This window comes from Petromyzon marinus, chromosome 13, assembly GCF_048934315.1.
Source record: "Petromyzon marinus isolate PM22_M1 ecotype Great Lakes invasive population chromosome 13, UKy_Petmar_22M1.pri1.0, whole genome shotgun sequence".
Taxonomy (NCBI): Eukaryota; Metazoa; Chordata; class Hyperoartia; order Petromyzontiformes; family Petromyzontidae; genus Petromyzon; species Petromyzon marinus.
The window spans coordinates 5,588,101-5,609,452 of record NC_133679.1 but is presented as its reverse complement, the minus strand read 5'-3'; the positions used below and the strand labels follow the sequence as shown (position 1 = coordinate 5,609,452).

The window sequence follows — 21,352 nt, the reverse complement described above, 5'->3', positions numbered from 1 at the left end:
GGATGTATGCTCGTGGGAATAAAAATGTACTTTGTAAACAAGAAATCGTCATATCCTTTCAGAATGAGAATGCTATTTAAATCTAAAATGCAATCTTGTACAGGATCAACAATGATTAAAGACATATCCCTTTTCAACAGTTGATAAGCTGATGTTCAATATTGTACATAAAAAAAAAACATTTAATAGCACTGCATGAAAATTTGTATTTATTATTAATAGGTTTTTACCAGTGCCAAAATAAAACCTAACTTTAAAGGCAATGTTATATTCGGTGACGTTTTGGGAAATGGCCCTTCATATCGCACAGAGAAGTCAGTGAGATAGAGTGAATACTTGTTGGAGACTTTACATATTGGGTAGCATTTATAATCAGGCAAGTCTCTTGTAAGGACAACCAAATGCTCGAATGCAAAACAAATCATCTCTAAAGAAGACTTTTCATGTAAGAGAAAAATGTCAATCTATTGCTAGTCGAAAGCTTAATCACGACGTGTGAGTCATGGGGCTGGGCTACAGTTCATCCCACTGATCAGTACGTGATGGTGAAGCGAGGGAGGGTCAATAATTCGGTCAGATATCATTCGTGATGTGAGCCATGGTCGGGAATCAAACTCGGGTCACGAGCTTCACATTGTAGTGCACCAACAGTGCCACCGCTGATTATTAATGAGGGAGGGGGTGCTCCATGTGGAGTTACGTCACCCGCTGATGATTATTAATTAAGGAGGGGTGCTCCATGTGGAGTGACGTCACCAGCTCATGATTATTATTGAGGGAGGGGGTGCTCCATGTAGAGTGACGTCACCAGCTCATGATTGTTAACGAGGGAGGGGGTGCTCCATGTGGAATTACGTCACCAGCTCATGATTGTTAATGAGGGAGAGGGTGCTCCATGTGGAGTGACGTCACCAGCTAATGATTGTTAATGAGGGAGGGGGTGCTCCATGTGGAGTGACGTCACCAGCTCATGATTGTTAACGAGGGAGGGGGTGCTCCATGTGGAGTTACGTCACCAGCTCATGATTGTTAATGAGGGAGAGGGTGCTCCATGTGGAGTGACGTCACCAGCTCATGATTGTTAACGAGGGAGGGGGTGCTCCATGTGGAGTGACGTCACCAGCTCATGATTGTTAACGAGGGAGGGGGTGCTCCATGTGGAGTTACGTCACCCGCTGATGATTATTAATGAGGGAGGGGGTGCCCCATGTGGAGTGACGTCACCAGCTCATGATTGTTAACGAGAGAGGGGGTGCTCCATGTGGAGTGACGTCACCAGCTCATTATTGTTAATGAGGGAGAGGGTGCTCCATGTGGAGTGACGTCACCAGCTCATGATTATTAATGAGGGAGGGGGTGCTCCATGTGGAGTGACGTCACCAGCTCATGATTGTTACCGAGGGAGGGGGTGCTCCATATGGAGTGACGTCACCAGCTCATGATTATTAATGACAGGGGTTCCAGAGTTAGCGTGACATTAGGGTTCTGGCTTCTGTGCGGTCGTTGAGTAACAGGGATGAAACATTGGAACACAAGGGAGTTGAAACGCACCCCCTAGTGACGAAACATTAATGTTCCGTTATATTATCCAAAGATGATCATCTTCATAGTTCTGCCTTAACACAGCAAAGTGGCCGCAAAACGCCGCGGATATTGCATCTCGTTCAACAAAATATTTTCAATGGGATTTTCTCTTCGTTTTGTCATTTTCAAGGGCGTTAAAATGTATTTAAAACGTCACTTAAGATGTTGTTCATGTGATCGCCCAATAGTATATCATTCTGTATATAAAACCATAATATGTGTGTGCCCATCCAAGCTCTGTGTATGTGTGTGTGAATTAGGCACACGTTGGCAATTGTTCGTATGAATTCCAGTACTGGATTCCAGTAGTGTTACCATTCACGATCAGACACGAGACGTGAAGTTTCGTGAATGGGGAAAAAAAACCCCACAGCTTCGCAGCGACGGTCCCCATACAACTTTTAAGGACGGCAATAATAATATAATTGACGCGGGTTGACCCTAACTTTAGTTTAAACTTTGAAGAGCTTTCGGTTAGAGGTGTCTGTGTGTGTGCGGGGGGGGGGGGGTGATAGTTGCGGGGAGCGGTGGTGCAGCGGTTAGCGCTCTGCGCTACGAACCCGGCGACCCGAGTTCGATTCCCGCTCACGGCCAGCATCAGTGACGATTATCTGAACCGGTGCTGGGCCTCCCCTAGGTCGACTCAGCCTCAAATGAGTGCCTGGTGCGGTGTGTAGTAAACATCGCCACTGGGGAGACAAAGGCGGCCGGGCGTGGTGCTGGCCACCCACCCCCTCGTGTGCCGTGCCGGCCTTAATAGGTGCTCGCTAACAGCACTTGCCCCCAACAGTCTGTTAAGGCTACACGGGGGGTCTTTGGTGGGGGGAGGGTGTAGTATTGCGTAATTACATGTGGATTTGCTCTCCAACACACCGGTGTTGCTGTACTAGTAACGAATTGGCCACGTTTAGCTTACGTGACAACCCTTACTAACGACACATTCGCATTTACGCGCGCTTCTAACCCAAGACTAAACCTACGTTACGGATGAAAATTGCGTGTTAAAAACTCAGGCAGCTTTGTTGTGACGTCGTCTCGCGGTGTGACTCATCGGCAGGGGCGCGGACCCTCCTCGTGGCGGTGTTGCGGGCGGACTTGGTTTTATTTTGTGCGGAGGAACACGGAAACGGAACCTCGTTAGGCGTGACGCGGTCGATTCCGCCAAGTCCGCGATGGTGGGGGGGTGGGAGTTGACGGGGCGCGGAGGGAGTTGCGTTCCCGCGTGGGTGAAACGACCCAGGGTCATGCGCGATGGCGTCACTCAAAAACGTGGTGACGTCACTCGACGGCTGGAAGTGAGGCGTGGTTTGCGGGCCAGGGGGCAAGGCTGAAAGGCCCGTGATTGGTTGTAAGGGTGTTTAAGAGGCGTGACCGTAGTAGAAGTGGTGGAGGGGGGGGGGTTAATGGGGGCTGCTTGGGCGCTAATGGGGGCGGGTTGACGATGAGTGTCTTTGGCATTGTGGGGGGCAGGGGTTGTTGAGTTGTAGGCGGGGTTTGTCGGTTTGTGGGCGGGGTTGTGGGGCGGGGGGCTGTTGGTTTGTGGGGCGGGGGGGCTGTTGGGTTGTGGGGCGGGGGGGCTGTTTGGTTGTGGGGCGGGGGGGCTGTTGGGTTGTGGGGCGGGGGGGCTGTTGGGTTGTGGGGCGGGGGGGCTGTTGGGTTGTGGGGCGGGGGGCTGTTGAGTTGTAGGCGGGGGGGGGCTGTTGAGTTGTAGGCGGGGTTTGTCGCTTTGTGGGCGGGGTTGTGGGGCGGGGGGCTGTTGAGTTGTAGGCGGGGGGGGGCTGTTGAGTTGTAGGCGGGGTTTGTCGCTTTGTGGGCGGGGTTGTGGGGCGGGGGGCTGTTGGGTTGTGGGGCGGGGGCTGTTGGGCTGTAGCCGAGGCCTTTCTTGTTTGTGGGCTGTGGCTGTTGGAGTTGTGGGCGGGGTTTGTCGTTTTGTGGGCGGTAGCTGTGGGTGGGGGCTGTTGGGTATGTGGGCGGCGGGGGGGGGGCTGTTGGTTTTCGGGGCCGGAAACACGAGCGAGCGAGAGAGTGCGAGAAGAGGGGGAGAGTGCGCGCAGAGCGGTCTCGCGTGCGGGGGGTTGGGCGGGGTCAGCTCGGGTTCGGGTCAGCTCGGGTCAGGTCAGGCCAAGTCGGGGTCGGGTCAGGTCGAGGTGGGCTCCGGCGAGCCCGGCATGGAGAAGCGGCGGAGCGACTGCCCGGCTCTGCCTCCCGGCTGGAAACGAGAGGAGGTTATCCGGAAGTCGGGGCTGTCGGCCGGCAAGACCGACGTGTACTACTACAGGTGAGTGACGGCGGTGAGCGAGAGGCGGAGTAAAGGGTTGGAGTGCGGGGTTAGTCAGTGCGAGTTGGCGTGAGTGAGGGGTAGAGTCGGTGGAGGGTTGCCGTGAGTCCGGCGAGTGAGTGAGGGTCAGAGTTAAGTGTGCGTGATTGGCAGAGTGCGTGTGAGTCAACGTGTGTGAAGTGGGGAGCGGTGGTGCAGCAAACGGCCAACACCGCTAATGATTATCTAAACCGCTCCTGGGCCTCCCCTAGGTTGACTCAGCCTCGACTGAGTAGCCGGTGTGGTGTGTGAACATCGCCACTGGCGAGGCGAAGGCGGCCTGGCGTGGTGCTGGCCACCCACACTCTCGTGTGCCGTTACCGGCCTTCATAGGTGCTCGCAAACAACAGTTGCTCCCAACATTATGTTCGGGATGTGCTCGTGATATTTGTATAATGCCAGACACCGAGTTTCAGAATTGAAAGTGAGTGAGGGTCAGAGGGAGTTTGTCTCAGAATGTGTGTGTGTGAATGTCAACCTCAATGTTAGTCTATGACTCCTATCGGTGTAAGTTTCAGAGGCAGTACATGTGTTCCGTGTGAATGTGTAGAGTGAGTGTGTCACCGCGTTTTCCTCCGCGTTTTCAGTATGTGACACTTTGTGCGAGTCTTGAGAGTGTGTTTAGTGTGTGTGTGTCAATGTCAATAGCGGAGTGAGTTTGTGTTCTGAGAGTGTTTCTTGAGTGCTATTGCAAGTCCCAAAGTATGTCTGTGTGCCATTGTGAGTGTGTATGTGAAAATGTGTCGGCTTGAGAATTGCCCTGAGTGAGAGTGTGTCGGTGTGTGTTGAGTGTGAGTGATTGTGTGTGAGGTGTGAGAGAATAGTTAGAGTGTGTGGTCTCGGTTTCTGAGTGTGTTTGAGAGTGTCTGTTAATCACAAGTGTGTGTGTTCTGTTGAGTGTGAGAATTGATGTGTGGTAAAGTGTGAGTGTGGTGTTCCCGTGTGCCAGTGTGTGAGGGGAGTGTGTATGAGAGTATGAATTAGTGTCAGTGGGTCAATCGGATAGTGTGTTTTGTCAGTGTGTTAAAGTGTAAACGTGTGTAGCAGTGTGTGTGACAGCTTATGAGAGTATGTTCGTGTGTGGATTTGAGTGAGTGGCAGTGCCTCTGTTTTGTGGAGTGTTAACAGTTTCAGTGTGAGTCCCTGGAGGGGTTGAATATCGTTATCGATATTCACGTGCAAAAACCGATACAAACACGTTTTGTTTGATCATTTTGCTGCACATGACAAAATATCCAACAATAAAGAGGGATGCAAAGTCCGCTCTGGATAGAATATCAGCAACAAAGGTCACGTGCAACAAATTTGCTAAACAATTGGTGATATTTGTCTGAGGGACACAACTGGAACACACAGCACAATAGACCCTGGACAGATATTGTAGACGAACCGGGGTCAATGATAAAATGGATTAGTAGTAGACTAGGGCGGCTTTGAGGGCCTTTGGAAAATTGAACTTGGTAATGAGAAGCACCATAACAGTGGGCATGAATAAGAAAGTGTTTTAATCGTTGTCTACGAATTGGTGTTACATATATGGATCGGAAGCGGATGCAGTGCTTGAACGAAGAAAATGGACCAAACTGGAAAATACGCAAAGAAGCATTACAGTAACATTGAAACAGCTCTAAAGAGGATCACGTGGATTAGAGAACATGCACAGGTTAACGATTATCCTACTTATTCGTGATTGGGCGTGGGGGTGATGATGGCCAGTGGTCGAGCATGAATGGCAGGGGCAGCCCAAGGGAGGAGAAGGCGTGAGAGATGAGCAGTTACGCTCGGATGGAGCAATGAAATCCTTGCGTGTGCAAGTGCTCGCTGGATTGTTACATCGCAAGACCATGGGAATTGGCGTTGGCTTTGGGAAGTCTTCATCCAGCACTGGATTGATCTTGGCTAATCACGATGATCATAATGTCCGCATGTGTTCAAGCAGACCACAAGATATGGACGTTCGCATGTGCCGATCGATGCATTCATTGTGAACATTTCACTGGGTTCGATTATTGATTACCATGATTTTGGAGTCGATAATGGAGCCCAAAGATTATTTTTGATGATTCCTTAACGACGCTAGTCCGAGAGTGGTAGTGGGTGTGAATTTGCATGTCAGTGTGCGAGTCAAAATTTTAGTTTTAGAGTGTGTCAGTGGCCAGTCATCTTTGTATGTTAACCCTTAACACCTGGGTCTGTCCCGTCACCTGCCAAAGATGTTTAACGTGGCCTCAAAGTGCACCTAGCCTGGCACAAGCGCTGTGGTTATGTGACCATCAGTGCGATTAGCAGCTGTTGTGGTTGTGCCAGTGATCAACAGTTTATTAGGCGATACGGGTGATGTTTTTTCAGTGTGAGATTCAATGATGATGAGAGTGTGAGATACGCTCTTTTTTAGTATATCGGTATGTGTGTGCATCCATAAGTCCAGTCTGTCTTAAGTCTGCATATCATTAAGACAGAATGTTGATGTATGTAAGAGTACATGAGTGTGAGAGGCTGCCTTTTGTAGTGAATTATTTAGTATAGGGAATGTGTGAGTCTTTATCAGTGAGCACATGTGATAATCTAATAGTTTTGAGAGTCTATGTTGAGTTTGTGGAGTTAATACCGCATGTAAAGTAGTGCGAGTGTGGATGTGAGATGATGTTTGAGCGAGTCTATTCGTATATGTGAATTGGTGAGGATTGGATGAGTGTTTTTTATAGATGACAGTGTGTGTAAAAAAATTGTGTGGTGAGTTAGAATGTGAGTGTAAGTTGGTGTGTGAATGGCCCAGTGTTGGTAAGTGTACGAGTTGGTGGTGGTGTTGTTGTTATTGCATTTCTCAGACATCGCCATGGTTCCGGTGACCCAGGCTTGATTCCTGCCAATAATCGCCAGTTGCAACTTGTGTCACAAGCTAGCCTTGGCTTTCCGAATATTGACTCACCATAAAACTTGTGCTCAATATTACTGCGGAGGAGACCGATATGGCCGGGCATTCAACTGGCCACCTCATCACTTGGCGTGTCGTGTTGGACTTAATAGCTGCTCACTTCTAATGCTTGTTCTGACAGTATCTAATGCGATTGAGTGGGAATGTTAATCGTGGTGTGTTAATTGCATATCCAAAAACTGACACTTGATTTTATTTATACGAAAAAGAAATAGGCCAAGGAAGAATCCCATTTTATTAAGTCATTTAATAATGAGGGAAATGTCAGATCAAGCACTTGATATATTACGTATTAGCAGTGTTGGTAGCAACCAATCACTGTGTACCAAGTTTCCAGAAATAGTGCCCACCTATCGTAAACGTCACAAAGTATGGTACGCGAGAGGCACACAAAGTGCCAGCACAGGGAAGGAAGTAGCTTCTTTAAAAGTGTGCAGTGTCACCGGTGGTTGTGGATACAGTGTAAATGCAGTGGCATAACAGCATGGAAAGACACTTTCTTTTTTGCCAGTTTCTGCCCCCTTATATTCACCCACAGTCTTTGTCAATCTTTGTTCATGCCACCATTTCAGTATTTCAAGTCTTTTTATTTGTATTTTTCTTGACAAATTATTTCCCAAAGAGTGTTTGCATAATAGCATAAATTAGAGACACAGTTCTTAGAGAAAAAATGCCAGTTTTTGCACCAGCATTAATGACGCATGTACATGATGAGTGGGCGCTGTTTGCCTTCCGGTCCGTGTTTTCTTTTTTGTTGTATGGCTTGTCTGGCTTTTATTCCTTTGTCGTCACGATTTAGCGTCACAAGTGACTCTGCTCTTGTTGCTATTAAGTGGGGTTTTTTTGTTGTCAAACTTTGTCATCCAGGAGCTCCCTTTTCACATTCATGTCAAGTCTTTCAGCAATTCTTTGTCAGGGTCCATGGAAGGACATTTTAAGTGTCAGCGGGCAAGGAGGTGGTGGGAGAAGTGCCTTCTCTTGGCCTCTTCATTCGAACTTCACAGCATAAATAACCTACTCCCCCACCCAACATGCCCCCCACCTCCCACCCACTGCACCCCACCACACACTACACTCACCACATGGCACATTGAAGTAAATATCTCGCTAGGCCTTTGTACAACTATATTGTTATACCCTTTGTGCATCTCCAGAGTTCTCACATAGCTTGTGAGGTTTCACAAAGGGTTCATAGTGTTCCTTAGGATCACGTATATATTCGTTATAAAAAGGAGGAAAATCCTGTGTGGATATGGATTTCTTTCCCACGTTCCTGTATTATATTGTCCTTGGAGGTATTCATTTGGCGATGATCATGTTATGTTCCAAATTGCAATGTTGAGATGATGTCACATGTACAGACGTCATCGTGCGGGACAGTTAGGCGTGTGTGCATGACTTGTGATGTTGCACGTATATTGACATCATCGCGCTATGTCACGCACATTTATTTAGCGTGTGCGTTTTGGGACCGGAATTCATAGAGTTGGAGGTCGTAGAATTCGCCCTGCCGGTTGGTTCCTTAGCTTCCTCGGCCGGAGTACAGTATTGACGAGGGACACAACGTTAACGCTGAATTGCCTGTCCTTCCTCTCCTCACATTTGATCATCGTACTCTGCTGGCTAAAGCGATGGTGCCATTAAGTGTGATCGATCGGTGGCTATCACAATGACGTCAATGAAAAAAACCCAACAAAAACACTTTTAATTTTAGCAGGTAAGGCCCACTTAGCTATATGTGTCTTTTTTCAGAAGCTACCTGGCCAAAAATGATAGCCCAACGAAGTGGGTTATCGTGTGGAAATGTATAGCAGCCAAATGCTCTAAGCGCATGTTTTTTAAATGTGAAGGGACCTGGAGAAAAATCCACACGACCACGGGGAGAACATGCAAACTCCAAATATACAGGCCTCATGGCTGGGATAGAACTCACGACCTATTGTATACCAAGCGAGGTAATTAACATGTAGCTGGCAAGGTGAATACTCGCACTTTCCCCCCCCCCCTAAGTTTTAAACAACCCTTTGATCAATTAGGCCAGTTTTCCATTGGGTAAGTGCCTAACAGCAACAACATGTAATTTCTGATATGTTGACTCATCCTCATGAGAGTTATCATGGGTCCTCCGTTCCAGACAGAGGTACAGCGTTAATGCAATAGCGCTTTCAACAGAAGTTTGAAAGCATGCAAAATATGAAAACCTTTCACAAATATTTCACATCTGGTTAGTGCGCTGTTTATGAGAAGCAATATGACGTTGCTCTGCTTTTAATCTCAGTTGCCACAAAAATTTCGCATTTTCAATTTCATCCGGAAGGATGAAATTGACCATACAATACAAACTTGGCCCGATTGAAATAGTAAACACATGAAATAATGCAGCAAGACATCCCTCATTTGCTTGGTGCGGAATCACACACCTTGATTCCATAATTTCGACCGCGGTTGCTCACCGTCTCAGTGTCTTGATAACAAAGCTGACCTTTTATATACTCCAGTTCAGCGTGCTCATCTAATGCCCGGTAAAAGTCACTTTGTGGACGAGCTATTCTTTTTATACGCCATTATCTTGCGTGCTTCTTTCAACTCTCTTGCTCCTTTGTTGAATATTAAGATTATTTAGTCATTAAAAAACAAATGCTTAAAATATTTGAATGTAACGGCGAATGCACTGAATTGTGGGAAAATATACTAAACTTCTGTCGTAAAAAAAGAGACAGAGGCAATTACAGTGTTCGTTAGATTAGAGTGCAATGACCCATTTCACAACGTAGAACCGCTTTTGCAAGCCCTTTACTGCTGCATAGGGGCACTTTTGTCCATTTCACACCTATTGCCTATTTTGGCCTTTTGTGGTTTTAAATTGCCCTTTATAATTTCATTTATTTCCAATTAAATGTGTGTATTTTGAGGATATTTATTGGCTTGTCCTCTTCACGCAATGCAAATTTGGCTTGCTTCGCAGCCACTTTACAAGTAGCGCCTGATTGTTTAGGGCACTTACGAGTTGGAAGTTAATTGGACCGTTACAATGAAAGAGGATGACTCATGTTTGTTTAAACAGTTGGATCTTTAACTCACGAAAAGGATGTTTAAGTCCACTTAATGTTCTGATGAATGACAAACTGGGCTCTGAGCATGAGTGAATAAGGTTAAGCAAGCCACGGTCATAGGGAGTTATTGTGCCCCTTACAGCACATTTTAAAGATTTTTGTTGGTGTCATATTCTAGATTTGAAGCTTTCGTGACTGCAATGATCCATACTCTTTGGTTCTATTCGGTAAAGTCACGTAGGTAAAAAATAAAATAACAAAAATCACGACGTTTCAGCCAGAACACAACTGGCCTTCATCAGGTGAAGGGACCGTGCTGTCATGAGGACAGCACGCTCCCTTCACCTGATGAAGGCTACTTGTGTTGTGGCCGAAACGTCGTGATTTACCTACGTGACTTTAGCGAATAGAACCAAAGAGTATGGTGTCATATTGTCAGTAGAGTATCAGACTGGGTCTTGTCGCTTACAAAGCCGCATACGGTTCCTTCACATACGGTTGTTTATTATGGGCGGTCTCTTGTGTCAATAATCAACTTTAAAACGTTTTCAAATAATATTTGGTTGTAAGCAAAGGGAATGAGGGGCACTCGCATCAATGCAGTACGTAGAAAACAACTTTACGGTTTTAAATAGAGTGCAGATAATATTTGCAAAAAGGTTTGTTGTACTGCTAATTATAATTTGATCAACTCCAGCCAGCACTGTAAAAAAAATCATCTTGGCATTGATAATATTGCATGAGAACATGGTGTTCCTTTACACAACAGGATATTTATTAAAGCTTGTTTGGAGCATTCAATGGCACAATGGATGGATGGTTTGATTTAGTTTAATATGCCGCATGAATGTAAGTTTGGGGATTTTCATTTTTGTAAACATTGAAATACTTTCTTGATTTGAAGCTTTCGTGACTGCAAGAATTCCATACTCTTTGGTTCTTTCGGTAATGTCACACTTTATCAAAAGAACCAAAGAGTACTGAAATACTTCTTCAATGTCGGTTAATTTTTATTTATTTTATAATTGTTTCTCTCCCCGTTGAGCTCATTCAGAATCGTATTCCCAGAACTCAAGCATCGTTTGCAGTAACAGGGCATGCGATTGATCTGTGCGTGCGGACGACAATGTTCAACCGCACCCTTCATTGCCCAAATTGGACCCATTGGTGTTTAACCATTGCACTTGCTGCGATGTGCGATGTCAAATGTATTCACAGATTTTGAATGAACCCATTCCACGTGTTCATGTTGCGAGTACATATTTGGAAATAGGATAGTCATATAATTTTGTTAAGGGGGTATCGCTTTTGACAGTACATTATGACTTTATGAATTATTGCTCCTAAGTATGTACCATTGGGTAGGGCAATGAGCATTACGTAGTTAACTATTTTTATTCGGTGATAAATTAAGCAGTGGCCTGTATGGATGTGCTATGGTTAGGCTTCTATTCCTCAGGGCCACTGTTTACCCAGGCATATTTTATGGAATACCAGTCTCCTAGCACTGCAATAACATTTGGAAATAAATCTTGTTGTCTTATATTCACAAGCTTAGGTGATGCGTAAAAGCCAAAATATGGCTTTTTAAAAATGTTGAAATTCTGAGTTGTAGGTATTTGTTGGAATTTTATTGTACCGTTTCCTAACAATGTTGCGTGTGTGTCATGTTTACAGCGAAACGCCTCTTATCTGCCAACACCCTGTTACCGCCTTTTCCTATTATGCACACCTACGAACGATCTGCGACCTTTCTATTATCCATTTATTTGCACAGTTAAGAGTAGTGGCCCAGAAGTGGCGGAGTAACATGGAAGTCGCAGCAAATCCATCCAGTGACCCATGCTAATCCATAGGTTTGACCTGACCTCAATTAACCCAGTAGTTGGTCTGTGAGACGTGCATCGTTCATTCCACTTGCCACACTCAAACACAGTAAAGAGGAGTAACCGATTAGCACGGTTGGCTACGTGCGGTGCGAAAGAAGTTCAGCACGCATACATACAAATGGTGGCAAATTAATTCACTTATATACAATTGTCTGTGCTTAGTCTTGCAGTTAAGAGGGATATATAATGCAGTATCAGCACAAACGAGAGGAGTTTAACTGTAACTACCACATCTTGCCTTCACCAAGACGTGCAATCTGTATTTCTCTGTACTGTGCCATTTCACATTGCAGCTTAAAAATACACCTTTGCTATTTTAACTCAAGTGTGTCATTGAAAATTAGAGCAGGTTTCCCCCTCTTTTACAAAATGTTCTCAGGCGTTGTTTTGTCTGAACATGCGAATGTGGAGTATAGCTCGCTCTTCACGTGATTTTTCTTGTTATTTCTGTTTCTCGTAGTCAAGTCGCAATACAGGCTATTTGGACTGTCGGGTGAACATCATTTTTTTTTTCCATTGATGGACACATTTTAAATAATGACTTCACGGTGACAGCTCTAACCATTTCAAGCAAGCATCATCTTTGGAGATTTCACACAATACTGGCAGACTGGTTTATACCATTGTGTGCCTGTCCTCGACATCTTACTCCGGTCAGTCCTGGTCTAACATTTTATCTTGTAGCTAGATACCACACTCCTATAAGTTGCAATACTACATTTACTAATGATTCAATGTAAATAGCGCCTTTCATCGAGCATCTCAAAGCGATGTACAAAACACAGCACCAGACACTCAGCATAAAATAACTTGTGCAACTAAAATATGCAATACATTTCATGGTAAAAGCCATTTTCTCAATCAACTTAGTAGTTGAATAAACGGAAGTGTATAAATAAGTTATAAGACGTGTTTTTTTAAAAGTCGACAGACTCGAGAGATCCTGATATCCCGTGGAAGAGAGCTCCAGAGCTTGGAGGCTACACGGGAAAAATCTCGGTCTTCCATCGACCGGAGAAGCCTCTATGACCTGGGAACGCAGAGAAGACCTGAGTTCCCAGATCTTAGAGACCTTGACCTTCAGGATACACGGACGCAGCGTGTCTCTGATGCAGGCTGGGGCAAGGTGGTTCAGAGCTATTGTAATACTGCCTCCGAGTCATGCTCGAACTGTAGTCCATCTGCCAAGTTGCGTGCGTTACAAGTTGTCATTATTATTGAATTCAACGTTGATCGCAATGTAGAAAATTTTAATTCATGTTTCAGGGGTTTGTTTTAGTAGGGTGCGAAGTATCATTGGTAGTGTGGACTAATTCACAAGATCTGTCACACACTGGGAGTAGTTTAAATTTCATCTCAGTGGAGAAATCACTCCTCATACAATGATGATGAATATGAGGGGAGAAAAGAGCGATACTCAGGAAATATAACACTGAGCAAATTGAAGCTAATGTGCAGAATCATTGGAAATGGCTGACCTCTGCCATGAATGCCCGGCAGCAATACCAAGGCGTGCACTCATTGGCGCTACCCTTGTGAATCGAGCTGAACAACCGTCGGTGAGAAACGCATGGCTTAACTGAGATGGAAAACACTGCACAGGACCAACATCCTCGGTGCACTGAGTGTGACGCAACATGGCTAGTGCGGTGGTGACATTGTCGAGCGGAGCGCATTTGTTGCTTTTTGCAGAGGTCCACAGTTCGAACCCAACAGCCACTCTGGTTAATACCGCGAGTGTATTAATAATTATAAATACGTGAAAGGACCTTTGACATAATTCGTGTACGAGTAGGTTATGTGCGCCGACGTCACGGTATAAATTTGATAAATTACTTGTAAAGTCACTTAATTGCGTAAAGCTTAAATAGCAACATCGCTCCCTCACTCATCTGTGAAAACAGTGCCTTGACTATAGCCTTGCGCCACAAGAACAGCGTGAATACAAATTTAGGGGATAATTAATTATTTCCTTGCCCGCTCTCGCATCACACTTATTTGCTTGCTTACCACTGCAATTCAGATCTTGCAATTCAGGATGTGTTATTTAATTCCTAAGATTCTACCCTGGACAATTTCTGCAGAAATCACACTTCTGGTTTTGGTGATTCACATGTTCACATCTCTCTACATTTACATCAGTGTGTATGCATACATGACTGAGTAAGCATCCAATCGTTTGGTAATCCAGGTGGTTTGCGTTGTAGTCCCAGTGGTCCTGATGGTAGTTCTGGTGGTCTCAATGTTCCCAGTGGTAGTGCCTGTGGTACCAGGAGTCACAATGTTAATTCTGCATTTTCCCAGTTGACACAGTGTTGTGTCAACCAGTGGTCCACGTGATAACCCTGGCGGTCTTGGTAAGCCGAGTCATAGTCCCGTTGATCGCAGTTGTTGAAATAGTGGTCCCAGCGGGGCAGCGGGGCAGCAGAGCCTTGTAAAGCCGCTGTTGCGCTCAGTAGCCAGGTTGGTCAGAGCAGTTACGTGAATAGCCAGGGCTATTCACGTAGATGCCCCATGTGTATGCTGGGCTATACACTTCGTTGCTTGCATATAGCCAAGGTCTCTGTGATGCCATCCAGGCTCCGCTGAGCTCATTTTGTCTGAATGTTACGTTGGAATCGGGGTGAAATTAGGCCAATTCCACACACTTGGCATTGACTATATATTTAAATGGCAATATCGGAAATTTTGGCCGGCAGATATTTTGGTTGATACCGAACCAACCAGTATTTACTAGAATCGTCACTGAAGTGGCCGATGCCTCGCTAACATGTTTTGACCGGTGATACTAATTATTCCAGGTGACTCGTATTGATTTAAATACCAGCCAGCCAGTATCAACCTGAAATAATTTTAAAAATATATAAAATAGGCATCGGCCATATGTTCAAATGGCGATTCCACTAGGCCAGCTAGGCCCCACGGGACCCTGCCTTCTTGCCTGAATGCCACGCCAGATTCCTTGTAGCCTCCCCCATAATTCCATGAATCCAAGTGGGAATTACAAGAATCTCTCAGCTCTACTGCAATCTATATATTTATTTTAACGCTGCTCTTAAGGTTATTTTACGTGCATGGTGAAAAGTACTTGCATGAGACTTATTTGTGCTGTCTGTGGGGGATGCACATCTATATCCCAGCATATTAGAGACAAATACAGATCATGTTCGACTCCACGAGGTGCGAGTGAAGAGAATGCATCCGTAAACCCATCAGTTCAGAACTTTTGAGTGTTACGTCCCATGTTTCTTTTCAGCTGAAGCTTTTTCTTCTCACGCGCAAACACTTTGTAAAATGGAATTGACCAAACATCCTTCCTCATGAAAGATGCTCTCTGAAAGTGTTTTGAAATTCAGTGAGGCTTTTTTTAGGTAAATGCGTTCGACAAGAGTGGTGACAGAATGGCAGCCAAATGAAAACGCATCCAAGAAGTAGGACGACCGCGGAGATGGAGCGATGATAGCGGTTAATGTGCAAGAGTGTAGTTGGTGATAGCAGCACTGGACCGTGAGGGGTGGCGAGGGCATGGGAGTCATTCATGCAGCAGTGGCTAGACTTATGGCTCATGATGATGGACTATGCTTAGCATCTTGTTGAAACTTGCTCAATTCTCCATGTTTGTAAATACGCAGTGTGCAGATTGACCAAGTGAATTGGCATATTTAGTGATATCATCACCATGCTGAATAACGCCACGACATTTTTTTGTGTTAATCACTGAAGTGGCAGTGCCGGCACAGGCCCCCATATTGTTAACATACGTAACGCTCCTGATGCCAATTTGCAGAGCGAAGACATTTTTCGTTTGTCGCTGTTTAAAGAGAAAACCGTGATCGCACTTTTATCGAGCCTGAAAGGAGCACGTTTGGCTTGGCCATGACAAGAGACGCGTGAATGTGAGCTTTTTGTTTGGTTGGCACGAGAGCACGGTTGGCCACACGAACGAAGCAAGGCGAAACAAAGCCTTCGCTGAGGCAATGTGTGCAGCAGGAGGTGGATAAAGCGTGCCGGGGGCTGGTGGAATGAGTGTTGGTCACATTTGTTGTTCCTGGGTTTGATCATCGTGGGCGAGTAAAGCTATTGTGAGTGTAACGGACATATCTGGCACTTGCATCGCGGGTCAACGCAGACAGTGCGTCGGAGCTAAATGGGCTGACCGGCTTGGCGAAGGCCAAATATGGAGGCTGAACTCACACAGTGGAAAATGCTAACTCCCTTTCTACAAACACTGACCGTGTTGGAGATGCCTTGACAGAATATTAATTTGATCTGGCTCAATTATGGTGCACAAGGTTGTCAGCACCACATACATTTGAGACAATGTAGGTTAATAGAGGTTTTTTTTTTTGGGTGAGATCGCGTAAATATATAAATGTGTCGTTAAAACCCTCCACCACCTGACATAGCTAACTAGTAAGGGTTGTCACGTAAACAGAACGTGACAATTTGTCACTAGTACAGCACACCGGTGTGTTCAAGTTTCATTTATTAGGTATAGCCCTGTGAGCCATGCGGCTCTTAAGTCGGGTGCAACCGCAACAAACAAAATTTGAACACAGAACATCTTAAAGCGACAACGCGTAACAGAAACATTCTGGAATAAACCAGCAAATATTCCACACACAAAAAACGTATTAAAACGCTGTGTGCAAAAATCAATGTGGTGCAAGCCAACAACAACAATCACAAGACAATTTATATTAACCATATGTTTTCGAATCACCAAAATAAAGCTGTAAGCCACAACATTTACAATCTGAGTACGACGTTTTGCCAGTAATTGCAACTAGCTTCATCAGGCGACAGCCAGATTTGTGAAAAAGTCCACCCGTTTCGTTCCTTATATAGAGGCGTAGATGTGGTGACCACACTTCTGCGCTCTTGCACAAATTTGGGGGGGGGGGGATTAATGAGGCAACGTAAATTATGCATGCGCATTATGCGAACCCTTTGATGTTGTCCTTCCTGTCTATTATGTGTATTAAAATAGCCGTACCAACGGTAATCCCTATTGAAGTATGGCGTCTTGTATAGGTATGCATTTAAACAATATATTGGCATGCTCTGTTTACGTCACAAACCTTACTAGTTGGCTGTGTCGGGTGGTGGCGGGTTTTAATGACACATTTATAAATTTACGCGATCTAATCCAGAAAAAAAACCTCTTATGTATGGTATTGGTCGCGAAAGCCTACGTGTTTCAAATGCAGGTTGCATAAGTTGTGCAGGCGTGGTTCGTGGCAATGCCACAGCCCCTTTCCTCCAATACAATATCAACAATCCTTGTGCCCAAAATATATAAAGGCAGTTATAGCTTTAATACCTGAATGCTAACCATAGGTATTATTACATTTTTATGATTGCAAACATAGTCTTTAAGTGTTACTATGCATGTTTAGATGACTATGAAAATGAATTTGACTCGGTGAGTGTTGATCAGTGCTTCACTATTGAGTGCTTAATTTAAACTGTACTGCATTTATTATATACAGAAAGTGATTTTATAGGAATTCATCTTTTTGGAAACTGACGATGATGCTCTCTTCCACTGGTGTATTCTGCTGATCTGTATTGACCAGGCTTGAGCTGGACTTGAGGGTTTGTTTCCCAGCAACTGAGGCGAGGTAAAACAATAAACATTGCAGCAGATCGATCGTAGGTTGCGCTTTTTTCCGTGTCCCTTTGACAAATACTCTGTGACATTGTCCATCTCGCTAGGGTCACGATTACCCAGCATGCGCGGTGCATGGAGGCTGATCGATCGCTGGCGATTAGGACGTGCTCAAAAAAGACACGCACACGGGCGAATCGGTAACGCCGAATACGGTTCTGCGTTTTTAGGTTTCCAAAAATGATGATCCTCTGCTCGAAGGCCTGCATGGAACTCTTGAGGTTGACCATTTGAGACGATGGACAATTCAGCACCGTTAGAGAGTACTGTATACCGAATTCGAGAGCAGCGTTGCTGAAGGCTATTTTGAGTCGTTGGCATACAGGAAATAAGATAGAAGGGTCAAAGCGCATCCGTTGGACAATACTGTGACGAGGCCGTTACACACACACAAATAAAACTAAGCTTAAATTAAACTATCGCGTTGAGGAAGTTTACTGAACAGCATTATTATTTTTTTCCAGGAAGAAATCCTTTGACATTATCAATGCAATCTTAAAACGACACGAACGGCATGTGACAATAAATAATGATTTTTAGAATCGTTTGATTGAAGATGCCTGAAGAGAGCCATGATGGTTGAATGAGATTGACGGGGTTGTGCTGGATGTGTGCTTCATCGACAGCATGCCCATGAGGGCACTCTGTTGGAACACATTCATTAGGCTTAATGTTAATGGTGACGGTTATGCACATCTATGAGCTACAAACATTTATGCCCAATGAGTATAAAACGCGTTCCACGGGGATAGGTTTCTGTACTTGGCTGTCCGTCTTTTTTACGTAAAAGCCACTCGAGATTTGTGTGTAGTTAGACTTATTTAAGCATGTGATTTTGTGATGTACATTAAGTGAATATTTGATTTCTCTGAGTGCCCTGAAAAAATATATCATTGTTTGATCACTGTTTTCGCTTATTACAACATAAACATGGTTTTAAGTTGCGCAGGGAATTGCTACATTTAATATCCACCACTATTTCATATCCACTCTTTCCTTTACACCCACCAGAGCGAAACGTGTGACAAGTCCTGGTGAAATTAACCTCCCGTATATATTAATGTTTTACTTAATAAGAACCTTGTGTTAATTATTATCTATTGCAGTCCTTGGTCAATCCACATCCAGATGAAGGTCTCACCACACCATGTTGGTCATGGGCAGGGGTCGGCTAAAGGCGGCTCCGGAGCCACATGCGGCTCTTTTAGCGCTGCTTTCGTGACGTTACCCAGTAAGGTCCCACTGTCTCGTATTCACATACATTGCGGCTCTTCAAATATTGGTCATGGGGGTCTGTTTGACCATACTTCACCACGCTGATTGGCACAGGTTAGGGAAGGAGGGATCCCAGGAGCTGGTCTGATATCCTTCGCTAACAATATTAGCCGTAGCCGGGAGTGAAACCCATGGCATTCCGTTCATAATGTAGTGCAGTGCGCCAACTACCACTCCACCCAGAGAGCTGAATCAAGGTAGCTGCCAGTGATTAAACCGGTGATTCAAGTTTAGTGAGTTGTCAATCTCAGCCTGGTTACCAATGACTGCACATTATATAAAATGTGGGTTTGCACTTAATTTAGTAAAATTCCAGCTCTGACAAGAATAAAATAATCAGTTTTGCTGTCATGTGACGAACATTATTCGCTGTAGCAGCAGGACTGGTGAGAAAGTGCTGCTGCCTCGTGTGGATAAGAGGTCACTTGGGAGGGATCTCTGAAGCAGTTCTGTGATATCTGCTTTAGTGGACCATTCGCGTACACTGGGCGGTCGCGCTGCTCTGCGAGAGTTTCAGATTGATTATTTCGTCTTGTGACATGACACCGATAGTATAATTGGGATACAATTTGGGGAGAAAGATGCGCATTTAAAAAAAAGTTCAGCGTCGTGCAGAATGAAATCGATATCGAGCAATGCACGCTGTGCCACCTGCTACAAGACTCCCGTGTGGTCTTCGTATGCACGTGTAGGCGGCAGCTGTACGGTTTAAAATACATCTGACTTGCGTGCCTTTCACTTCCTGCCTACTGTACATGCTGTACAGTTCATGGTGGAACCAGTTTTAAACATTTGTGTTTGGTTATTTTCAGAAAATTCTGCCCATCTCCTTGTTGACGTGGGGGGGGGGGGGTCTGCGACTGAAATGTGCACGTTGAGATGTCTACTGGTGATAATGCCCTGCCTTGTTCACAAGGTGAAGTTAAAGCTGCTACCTGTTCCTGTCATTTCTTGAAGACTCAAGGTTGTGTGTGCTCTTACAAGTACGGAATGATGATATTACTGTGCAGTTAGGCGACTCAAAATGGTTTTAATTTCTATTTTAATTGTTCACACGTTTTCATTTTAGTGCAGGCTGTCCAAATTCAGTGACCTCACAATGCTTTGTGAGTGTTGTGCTCAAACTGATAATAAGGATCTGATATTTAAGATAAAAACAATTATTACAATTACTTTTTGGTTCTTTTGGTAAAGTCACGTAGGTAGATAACTCACTGTTCAAACATGTGTACATCGTTTTGGCTTCATTCCATCTTCACTAGGTTTTTTTATAATTATGACGTGATATCTAGAATATAACGATAATTTTAAATAAATAAATGAAGCATTGCAAAGTCTGGCCAGGTGGTTTCAGTGGTAGAGCAAGTTCTTCGCAATCAGAAGGTTTTGAATTCAAATCTTGGTTGGGAGGTTGACTCAGTCCCTCATCCCTCCAAGGTCCATACCATAAGTAATCACCGGGGAAGTGAACAGTGGTTAGAATCCAGCCCCGTCATGGGAAGATGGAATTTCCACCAACTTGCTCAGGGCTGTAAAAATTAGATGATCAATGTCCCGAGGCTAATTTGAGCAGGAAATCACTTTGACTAATGCACGAAATTAAAAGAGTACAGTACTTCTCCCATCAGTTTGGCACTGCTTTATAGAATTGGCCTTTATTAAGAACTAGCTTTACTACCTGGCTTCGCCCGAGACATGGATTATTGTCTTGGATTAATACACGGCCTACGCGGAGGGTGGGGGGGATGCGTGACGTCAGCAGGCACACTGCGTGACGCTGCCGCATGCGGGTGACATCACAGATGAGACGTCACCGCTCACTTGCCGTACAAAATATATCCATTATTGCAACCCCCCCCCCAAAAAAAAAATTCAAAAGTCTATTTTTATACTTTTTGCATTGTGTACAGTCTGGAAGCTACCCACATGCCACATTTCAAGTTTGTTGCATGTTGGGAAGTATGCTAAACATTTCGAACAGACACACATATTCACAAATTTCCCTTTTAGATATATAGATATGCCTCGTTGCTCTTTGGTTCTATTCGGTAAAGTCACGTAGGTAAAAAAATAAAACAACAAAAATCACGACGTTTCGGCTACAACACAAGCGGCCTTCATCAGGTGAAAGGACCAGACTGTCTCGAAGACTGCGCTGGAGTGAAACAGAGCCAAGCTCAGACTACGACCTTTAAGCTGTGTGAGAGGGATTAAGGTGCCTCGACAAAGGAATTCGCATAAAAAAATAGCATTTGATTGGCGGACTTAGCATGATGAAAGGTGTAGCACGCGGCAGTGCACCTTTAGGCTGTGTGAGAGGGATTAAGGTGCCTTGACAAAAGAATTAGTGTAAAAAATTGCATTTGATTGGCGGACTTATCATGATGAAAGGTGTAGCACAGTGATCGGCACCGGCAGTGCACCTGCCTGTGCTGCGAAAGTTTGGGGTACCACTACTTGAAGAAATATACTGTACCAATGAAAATTAGTTTAATGTTTGGTTCGATTTAGAACATCTTTCCAATGGTTGCTTAATTTGAAACCATCTTCTCGGTTGAAATTGTGTCTGTGTTTGTTCAAGAGGCAATTCAGATCTACAAACACAGACACAATTTCAACCGAGAAGAT

The 21,352-nt window shown here is 44.7% G+C and overlaps 1 protein-coding gene across 1 annotated transcript in view; it reads left to right on the top strand.

Annotated features, from left to right (window-relative positions):
• The first annotated feature begins 3,643 nt into the window (after nt 1-3,643).
• Nucleotides 3,644-21,352, top strand: part of MBD3 (methyl-CpG binding domain protein 3) — a 48,485-nt gene continuing 30,776 nt past the window's right edge. The window contains exon 1 of the mRNA XM_032953218.2: nt 3,644-3,862. Coding sequence (XP_032809109.1) covers nt 3,753-3,862 — 110 coding nt within the window. The 5' untranslated portion in view covers nt 3,644-3,752. The remainder of the gene's footprint in view (nt 3,863-21,352) is intronic.